At 38.8% G+C, this 10,223-nt stretch overlaps 2 protein-coding genes across 4 annotated transcripts in view; both read left to right on the top strand.

Moving 5' to 3' along the window:
- Positions 1-208: 208 nt before the first annotated feature.
- The window catches only part of VPS45 (vacuolar protein sorting 45 homolog), a 68,271-nt gene continuing 58,256 nt past the window's right edge, over positions 209-10,223 (top strand). Inside the window, exons 1-4 of one of the 3 annotated variants that reach the window (XM_055584473.1) lie at positions 209-492; positions 1,124-1,258; positions 3,786-3,846; positions 9,695-9,774. In XM_055584473.1, coding sequence (XP_055440448.1) covers positions 400-492; positions 1,124-1,258; positions 3,786-3,846; positions 9,695-9,774 — 369 coding nt within the window. In that variant the 5' untranslated portion in view covers positions 209-399. The remainder of the gene's footprint in view (positions 493-1,123; positions 1,259-3,785; positions 3,847-9,694; positions 9,775-10,223) is intronic. The other 2 variants (XM_055584472.1, XM_055584471.1) reach the window with 2 other exon arrangements.
- Positions 5,963-7,488, top strand: LOC129654794 (thioredoxin-related transmembrane protein 2-like). Its single transcript, XM_055584474.1, has one exon. The coding sequence runs from the start codon at positions 6,078-6,080 to the stop codon at positions 6,759-6,761; it is 684 nt and encodes a 227-aa protein (XP_055440449.1). The 5' UTR covers positions 5,963-6,077; the 3' UTR covers positions 6,762-7,488.

The following is a 10,223-nucleotide window of genomic DNA, read 5'->3' as shown; positions in this document are numbered from 1 at the left end:
ATCCGAGCCAGCCTTTTGCCAAGTTCCTCCACACCGCGAGGCGCCACCTTCTCCCCAAGCCAGCAGAAGGGTTGGCAAGCCGCGGCCAGGCCTCGAGGCTACGGGCAGGGAGGGGTCTGAGCAATGAGGCCTCAAAAACCTCCGGGCTGGAGGTGGATCGAGAATCACGTCCGGGATTGGCGGGGTGTCTCTGCTGAATTCGTCCATCCAGTCGGGAGGCTGGGTTCCCCGGACCGCGTAGCGGAACTACAACTCCCGAAACCACTGCGGCCGGACTTCCGGAAGCCAGAGCTGGCCGGGGAGGAAGTTGCTGAGACCCGGCCAAAAGAACGGGGGTTAATTTAGAAAGAAAAACGGGGGGTGGGAAGAGCTATAGGGCTAACCTGTCAGTTCGCCACCATGAACGTGGTTTTTGCTGTAAAGCAATACATTTCCAAAATGATAGAGGACAGCGGACCTGGCATGAAAGTACTTCTCATGGATAAAGAGACGGTGAGTTTGCTTTTGCTCAGTGTTTGGGGGGGAACCCTCCTCCCTTGCAATAGCTGGTCCCATTCCAGTGTAGGGTTTAGCATTTAATTAAAGATTTTAAGTTTAGCATGGAACTGAAAGGCTTTATAAAGCTTGCCTAGATGGTTTTCACTCTGAATGATTCTAACCACTGCCAGAGAGTCTTCTTGTACCCAAAACAATGGATTGAAATCAGAAATCTTTTTCTAAATGCCTCTGCCAAGAAATGATATATAAGACAGACCACTGGGAAGACTTTGGGATTGCCCTGTTGTTTCCACTCAGCGTTGTGTTTTTAAAGTAAGGCTATTAGAGCTCAAACTGAGATGACAGGTTATTATTTATCATCACAAAATTAAAAAAAAAAAAGAACTCTTAAGATGGTGGGAAATTTTTTGTCAATTTATGGGTTGTCCGTGTTCAGAGAGAGCATTTCATTTTGGTACATTACTTATTATTTTAGATGCTCAGTAAATGTTATTACATATGTTAGTATTTAAGTTATCCCAGTAAGTAGTATTAATGAAAAAAAAATTTTTTTAAGTCTTAGGTATTGCTGCTTGTTTTTAATATTCTGGACTAGCATAATATTAGTTAATTTTTTTCTTTACAGACTGGCATAGTGAGTATGGTGTACACACAATCAGAAATTCTCCAGAAGGAAGTGTACCTTTTTGAACGCATTGATTCTCAAAATCGAGAGATCATGAAACACCTGAAAGCAATTTGTTTTCTTCGACCTACCAAGGTACTACATAAACAGCTGCCATCTGCTTAGGCAAATACAGCACACTATGATCTAGAAGTATTATGAAGACAAAATAAATTTCTATTATCATCGTTTGTGGCATCATAATTATACTGGCTTATCAGTTATAACCATGACTTTCATATCTCAGTCACTCCTCACAGCTAGATTTCCTTCAAGATGTTTTGTAGATTCTCAGCTATTTGCAACGCCACTAACTGCCCTGAGACCCACATCTCTTTATTCTGAATGAAACTCCACACCTATCACACTGAACACCATTACCATTTAATCTTACCTACTTACGTCAGTGTTTTGAGTCTTTATCATTTTATTCATATCTATGTTCAGGAATCTTTAATGGCTCAATTTTACTTCCCTGACATATTTAGTAGCCCTCAGGGCCCTCTAGCCGGCCTGGTCTGCCCTTAGGTATTCAGTCTTGTATGTCCTATCTCTGCTCCTCCACTGCAGCCAAATAGGCCTTTGTATGATCCTTCTACATGCTCACTCCTGCCCTCTGTTTGTTCTTTTCTCCTAATTAAAGGTTCTTTAGCTTTCTGTCGGAGAAGGCAATGGCACCCCACTCCAGTACTCTTGCCTGGAAAATCCCATGGATGGAGGAGCCTGGTAGGCTGCAGACCATGGGGTCACTAAGAGTCGGACATGACTGAGCGGCTTCACTTTCACTTTTCACTTTCATGCATTGGAGAAGGAAATGGCAACCCACTCCAGTGTTCTTGCCTGGAGAATCCCAGGGACGGTGGAGCCTGGTAGGCTGCCGTCTATGGAGTTGCATGGAGTCGGACACAACTGAAGCAACTTAGCAGCAGCAGCAGCCTTCAGTCATTTTTTGTCCATTATCTTCTAAATCTAACATGAATCCTCCTTTAAAAATCCTTTACTATTTCTGTCTTATTTTGTATATTCTCTTGTTTTATATTTATGTTCTTAACTCCAGTGCTTGTATATTATGTACTTTCCAAGATGAAAATCTGACCATGTCACCACGCTTGAAATCCTTGAATGATTTCTCATTGCTTTTATGATAAACACACAACTCCTTCTTAAGTGTGGCATGCAAGGCCCTGTATGGTCTAGTTCCTACTATTTCTATAGCCTCATTTCAAACCATTCCCCATTTGGTCTTAGCCACACTATTCTTTCAGTCCACTATATTCCATCATGCCGCAGGACCTTTGCACAGGTTTCTCTGTTTACCTGGACCATCTTCACTCCCTCAAGCAAATCTTTCCTGGCCTTGCTGACCAGGTCAAATCCCCCTCTTATAAGTACTTATAGCAGCATCTTCTCCAGCCTATTACTTGTCATGGTTGAAGTCTCATATGGTTAGTATGATTAATTAATATGTCTCATGTACCAGCAGTAAATTCCAGGAAAGCAGAGATGATGTCCATATTTTCACACTACTATGTCCCCAGTGTCTACCACATAGCAGATACTCAATAAGTAGTTCTGAATTAATTAATATATCAAGTAATTCTTCTGTTATAGTAGTTTCCAATTGTTTATTAGTCATGAAATTTTAGTTCTGAGAGGGGTTTTAAAGATAATTTAGTCCATCATTGCCTGACTTTTTTTTATTAGAGAAGCTCTTTCACAGCCTTATGTATATGTTCTCTCAAGCTCAAAATGTGTTCTTAGAAACAATTTTTCTTTAAGATTACATTTAAAGTTAATTTTTAATATAGTTTAAAATTTAAATGACAATTTTTAAGGTCTTTTTTCCATTTAACAAGCAATATGTATTGCTTACATTACTTTTCATTCTGTAAGGAAATGTATGGTTTTTTAACATTCAAAAATGATATTTTATATCATGTATAGTTTGGAGATCAACTTTATACTGAAATTTAGCCATATGTTATAGTTTCAAAAGTAGATAAAACCTTCATTATGATCTTACGTAATTGGAATTATGTTTTGACCATTTGAAAATCAGTTGTTTTTTATTTCTAAATTTCATGTTTTATTTTTAAATAATGCAATTATACAAAAGGCCTTAGCCTACCATTTATAAATACTTCAGAAATACTGCAGTTCTGCCACCTTTGGTCCCAATAAGTTAAAAGCCCAAGTGAATATAATTAACTATATTTTCTCTTGAATGTTGGTTTTTAAATGTGTCTAAAATATTTTAGACAAATTTTGATATTCTACAGAAAAATAAGAATTTTGATGAGATGAATACAAGTTTACAAACAGCTTGAGGCAAATTTGCATAATTATTACCTATTTTATGTTGTATTTCAACATCTATGTACTTTATATTTTTTAATAACTAATTTGGCCAGAGCAGTACAGCTATATCACATATGATTTGATCATTATATTTAATGTATCTCTTTTATCCCCAGTCCTCACCCCTCCCGATATAGGTACACTTAATCTAGACCTCAGCACAGTAGACTCTTAGTAAATACTTAAATAAATCAATGGATGATACATACTTATTACTTCATCACTTAAGTGGTTTTTCTCATTTTGTTTGCTTGTTCTTTTCTAGGAGAATGTGGATTATCTGATTCAGGAGCTCCGAAGACCTAAATACAGTATATATTTTATTTGTAAGTATTTTTTCACCTGTTCAATCATGTAACTAAATCCTAGCTAATATGTTCTACTAGCTACTGCATATCATGAGTAAATTAATTGAATCCATCACTCTTAAGAGTCTGGTGGGTGTTTTGTCCTTCAAAGTATTACCAGTCAATTGGACCAGCATTCTGTTTCTGAGAGCTAAATGTGGTTTCCACTCATTATTGACTGCTTAGGTTAAAAAAAACAATTTAAGTTTTACCTTGCCTTTCATATTTCTTAATAAGTCAAAAGTTGTAAGTAGTTAACTTTCACATTCCCCTTTGCCAAAAAATGTATGTATACTTATTCCTATTTTACACTGTTATGAACTGAGGCACAGAGCCGATTTATTTATTTAGAGGGAGGATGTAGTTGTGTTTATTGGAAAAGCAGAGATTTAGTTTACATACCATTCTTCTCTTTGCAACTTTATGTAACACTTGAAAGTAAAAGTCATCAGATACATATGTCCTATTTGCACAACTTTTGGGGAGGGGAAGAGAGGTGGAGGCCTGGAAATAAACTAGGTTTGTGGTTATCATACAATTTATATGGATTTTTTTTTTTTTAATCTAATACATTTTGCTTTGGAAGTTACATCTTTTCTCCTCTAGATGTCATTATTGATCTTTATAACATTAATGTAGGTTACTTAAAAGCTTTGGAGTTTTTGGGTTTAGACTATAGTCTAAGACATACATACTTTCTTCAGGATATATTACAATTTAATAATGGTACCAAAAATTAAGCCTTTAAAACAACCTCGGGGTAGAAATAGGCAATTTTATTCATTTCTATTATCCTACTTTTGTTTTTGTCAGTGTTTTCTTTTTGGTTAATAATCACAGGTTTTCCTTTTCAATTAAACTTTTTCTTTTGAGATAATTGTAGATTCACATACAGTTGTAAGAAATAATACATAGATCCCATATACTGTTTACCCAGTGTCCCCTAATGAAGCATCTTACATAACTATAGTTGGGTATCACATCATACCATATTGACATTGATACAGTAAGGATGCAAAGCATTTCCATCTTCCTAGGATCCCTCACATTGCATTTTGTCTACTTTCCTCCCATCCCAGGCTCCTCAGTAACCTCTGGCAACCACCAACCTCTTTTCCATTTGTATAATTTTGTCATTTCAATAATGTTATATAAATGGAATCATGCAGTATATAACCTTCTGAAATTGGCTTTTTTTCATTCAGCATAATTCTTTAACGATTCATCCAGGTTGTTGCGTATCAATACTTGATTTAAAAAAAAATTTTTTTTTTTAATTTATTCCATGATATGACTGTACCACAATTTGTTTAACTGTTCACATAATGAAGGACATCTGAGTTGTTTCTAGTTTGGGCTAATACAAATAAAGTTGTTATAAATACTTGTGTACAGGTTTTTGTGTGAACGTAAGTCTTTATTTCTCTGTAATACATAATTCCCAGGGATCAATTGCTGGGTCATATGGTAGCTGCATGTTTAATGTTTTTAAAAAACAACTGAATGTTTTCTGGAATAACTATGCCATTTTACATTTCCAGTAGCAATATCTAGGCAATCTAATTTCTTTGTATCCTAACAAGCATTTAGTGTTGTCCCTGGTTTTCATTTTAGCCATTCTGATACATATTTAGTCATTCAGTAGTTTTTTAATCTGATTACAAGCGAGGTACTTAGGATAGGAAAGTATAGAAACTTTTCTATTCAGCCACACACACACACACATTTATAGAAAGAAATTGATTCTCCATGCTGCCAAATCTATGTGCACATTTAATAGAATCACTGTTTTGCTGAGTCTCTTAGCTAAAAAGTGAATAGATCATGAGATAAAAGACTCCTTCTTCCTCTGAAGAGTTATCTGATACAGTGGCCAAGATTAATAATGAATAATAAGTCTAATATTTACTCTTCTGGTTCTAGAGATTGATTTAGGCTGTGAATCTATGAAGTCGAAGGAAAAAATTATATATGTTAAAGTAGTTAGCACTAAGCCTAGGAAAAATAGACTGTTGAAATGTCTTGGGTGGAGCAATTTCACAGTTTTATTTAATTGAAATAAACATCAGAGTCCAAGCTCCTTCCCACCGCCCAGTCCATGCTCGACCAGTCCTCCCCAAACTGGGCACTCGCACTCTCTTCCAGTGTTGCTCGTTAGTAAAGCCTGTTGAGGAACCGGTGAGTTGGACAAGAGAGAAGTGGAGATCCTGATGTTTCTCAGCGCCATCGTGATGATGAAGAACCGCAGGTCCATCACCATGGAACAGCATGTAGGCAACATCTTCATGTTCAGTAAGGTGGCCAATGCAATTCTTTTCTTCCGCCTGGATATCCGTATGGGCCTGCTTTACATCACGCTCTGCATAGTGTTCCTGATGACATGCAAACCCCCCCTGTATATGGGCCCTGAGTACATCAAGTACTTCAGTGACAAAACCATTGATGAGGAGCTGGAGCGGGACAAGAGGGTAACTTGGATCGTGGAGTTCTTCGCCAACTGGTCTAGTGACTGCCAGTCATTTGCCCCTATCTACGCTGACCTCTCGCTCAAGTACAACTGTATGGGGCTGAATTTTGGGAAGGTGGACGTTGGACGCTACACTGACATTAGTATACGGTACAAAGTGAGCACGTCACCCCTCACCAAGCAGCTGCCTACCCTGATCCTGTTCCAAGGTGGGAAGGAGGTCATGCGGCTGCCGCAGATCGACAAGAAGGGCCGGGCTGTCTCTTGGACGTTCTCGGAGGAGAATGTGATCCGAGAGTTCAACCTGAATGAGCTCTATCAGCGGGCCAAGAAGCTGTCAAAGGCTGGAGATAAGATCCTCGAGGAGCAGCCTGTGGCCGCGGTGCCTGCTGCTGTGCCAGATGAGGAGAGCAAGAAGGACAAATAGGACCCCTGCTCCAGTGCTTCCTCTCCTGTCAGTCCCCGGCACCTCAGGGGCCCTGCCCTTGTGTCACCACAAGCCTTGCCTGAGGCCCGGGCCTTTTATTTATGTTTCCCCTGTTTGGCTATGCCTAGATGGGGAGGGTATCGCTTCTGACTTTTAAGAGGCATCCAGGGCAATGACAGGCACCCTCTCGGAAGGCCCCCACTGTTGCGGCCCCCTGTTTCACTGGAGGGAGGGAAATATCTTGTCTGGTGGAGGGAGAAGGCTTGCCCTCCAAGCAGGGCCAGCGCGTCAATCACCGTGTGCTGCCCGACGTCTCCATCAGGCTCTGGTCTCATTATTCCTCACGGTGGCGCCACGCAGCCTACTTAGCCTAGATTAAACCCCAACAAACAGGCCAAGGTGCAGAGTTAGTGCTGAGATTTTCCCCTCAAGGAATCTTAATCCTTTAGGCCCTTCTGGCTTAGTCTGGCCTGTACTTTAAAAAGTGTAAGCCTGTGACCAGTCCCAAGGAAAAACCTTCAACCACAGACTTTTCTCTTTGAAGATTACTGAATAATCTACGTATTTTATGAAGATTGGGAAGAAGGGGAATAGAAGTTGGAGACTTCCTTTGTGTGGTGGGCCCTGGACGATGGCTCATTTAACCCTCCTGCATCCTCCCCACACCCAGTTGATGGTTTTGCACAATAAAGAGACTGAGAATTAAAAAAAAAAAAAAAGAAATAAACATCAATAACCTCAGATATGCAGATAACACCACCCTTATGGCAGAAAGTGAAGAGGAACTAAAAAGCCTCTTGATGAAGGTGAAAGAGGAGAGTGGAAAAGTTGGCTTAAAACTCAACATTCAGAAAATGAAGATCATGGCATCTGGTCCCATCACTTCATGGGAAATAGATGGGGAAACAGTGTCAGACTTTATTTTGGGGGGCTCCAAAATCATTGCAGATGGTGACTGCAGCCATGAAATTAAAAGACGCTTACTCCTTGGAAGGAAAGTTATGACCAACCTAGATAGCATATTCAAAAGCAGAGACATTACTTTGCCAACAAAGGTCCGTCTAGTCAAGGCTATGGTTTTTCCAGTCGTCCTGTATGGATGTGAGAGTTAGACTGTGAGGAAAGCTGAGGGCCGAAGAATTGATGCCTTTAAACTGTGGTGTTGGAGAAGACTCTTGAGAGTCCCTTCGACTGCAAGGAGATCCAACCAGTCCATTCTAAAGGAGATCAGCCCTGGGATTTCTTTGGAAGGACTGATGCTAAAGCTGAAACTCCAGTACTTTGGCCACCTCATGCGAAGAGTTGACTCATTGGAAAAGACCCTGATGCTGGGAGGGATTGGGGGCAGGAGGAGAAGGGGACGACAGAGGATGAGATGGCTGGATGGCATCACTGACTCGATGGACGTGAGTCTGAGTGAACTCCAGGAGTTGGTGATGGACAGGGAGGCCTGGTGTGCTGCAGTTCATGGGGTTGCAAAGAGTCAGACACGACTGAGCAACTGAACTGAAAATGAGTTTATATATAGTGATTTTATTCTTTATAGACTTTCAGCACAATTTATATCAGCACTAAACTGGCCTTCTGCTTATGTCATTTTTTAATGATTGTATTTTTGTATATTCTTATGTGTACTAAATATCTTGTATTAGTATTAGTATCCCATCCTTTATTTTTAAAAAGACTTTGTTGTGGAAGTTTTCAAATATATACAAAAGTAGACAGAATAGCCTAATAAATCCCCATGTACCCATCACCCAGTTTCTACAGTTACTGTACCATGACCAATCTTGTTTTAGCTGTACTGCTATCTACTCCCTCATCAACATTATATTGAAGAACATCTAACAGATTGTATGATTTCATCCATAAATATTTCCATGTGCATCTTTAAATGATAAGGACTCATTTTTAAAAAAGACCATTAGTACATCCAAACAATGAAAAGTAATCCCTATTTATGCAAGTATTCATTCAGTGCTCAAATTTCAAATTCTTTCATGCCTTTTTTTCCCTGCTCAGTTTGTTTGAATTAGGATCATAGCAAGGAGCCTGGTAGGAGGCCCTCTATGGGGTCGCACAGAGTCCAAAACGACTGAAGCGACTTAGCAGCAGCAAGGTCCACACATTGCTATTGGAAGATTCATTGTTGAAATTTCTTGAATCTTCTATAGTTCCTCTCTCTAACTTCACCCCCACACAGTCTATTTATTGAATAAACCACTAAACCGCCTCCTTCTGTTAGTTTCCTTCAGCCTGGATCTCGCTGATTACATCCACATGGGATAGTTTAACATGCTCTTTGCAATTTAAAGAACTATCCTTCAGTTCCTATAAATTGGTACTTGGATACACAGGTTTAATTAAATTCAGATTTGATTTCTTTTTGACAAGACTTTCATCAGCAGTGTTGTGTGCTTCCGTTGACTGTCTTACTGCGACACTAGCAAAGGTTAATGCTCAATATTTCTGTCCATTGATTCATTAGGAGTTGGGGGAAAAAAATGGTGTTTTAAATTCTATCGTTATTCCTGCTTTGCTTTTTAGCTGGAAAATTGCTATAAAGAGTTTCCCCTCATCTATTAATACTATTTGGTTATCTGATGGTACAGTTGGGATATAAAAGGACAAATACTTATTTTTTCCTAAGTATTTGCTCTTTTCAATATAATGATTTGGTTCCCTGACATCCTCCAATGCCTATAATGATGGTTCCTTTTTTTTTTTTAGTATTATGAATTTACAGATTTAAACATATTTGTGTTATTCATTCCAATGTGAAGGTGTTTGACATATACCACAATGTAAAGTATAGTACCACATATACTAAACTTCACTTAGTTTATTAGACTTTAACTGTCAGGCCCCTTTATGTCTAATTGTAACAAAAATTATCTCCTCTGAGTAAACCACATCTTACATGTCTGTTTCAGATTTCAGTAATGTGATAAGCAAGAGTGATGTGAAGTCATTAGCTGAAGCTGATGAACAGGAAGTTGTGGCTGAGGTTCAGGTAAATATATTGTTCCTCTAACACATCTCTTTTATTGGCCCTTTTGAAAGATTTGAGTCTATAAATAAGGAAAGTGCTATCTCTTAAGAAAGGAAGCTGTTGATCAGACACAATAAATGTGCATTGCATCACACTCTACTCATATATATATAGAAAGTTTGGAAGAAGTATAAATGAATGGGAATAGAATTAAAGAAGTCAGTGGGAATAAGGAGATTGGAATGGTACTGGATTGGTAGGGAGGGTTGGAGTCAGAGGCAGTTATGTTTTATAAAGGTAGTCTTATGAGCTATGCTATAAGAATGTTCATCTGCACAGTTATAATTTATGTCTGATTGGAAGAGAATAGGAAGTAAAGGATGAATGAGTTTGTTAAAGTTCTGTTTGTGATTATCTTGCTTTGGGAATAAGCAGATTGGTCATTAGGTTAAAACTTGGAAACTCTTCAA

Source organism: Bubalus kerabau, chromosome 6, assembly GCF_029407905.1.
Source record: "Bubalus kerabau isolate K-KA32 ecotype Philippines breed swamp buffalo chromosome 6, PCC_UOA_SB_1v2, whole genome shotgun sequence".
NCBI lineage: Eukaryota > Metazoa > Chordata > Mammalia > Artiodactyla > Bovidae > Bubalus > Bubalus kerabau.
The sequence above is the reverse complement of the archived record's forward strand: the minus strand, read 5'-3'. Positions and strand labels throughout refer to the sequence as shown.

What these genes read in the sequence shown, in the direction of transcription:
- LOC129654794 (XM_055584474.1), top strand. Translation starts at nt 6,078, where the DNA reads ATGTTTCTCAGCGCCATCGTGATGATGAAGAACCGCAGGTCCATCACC.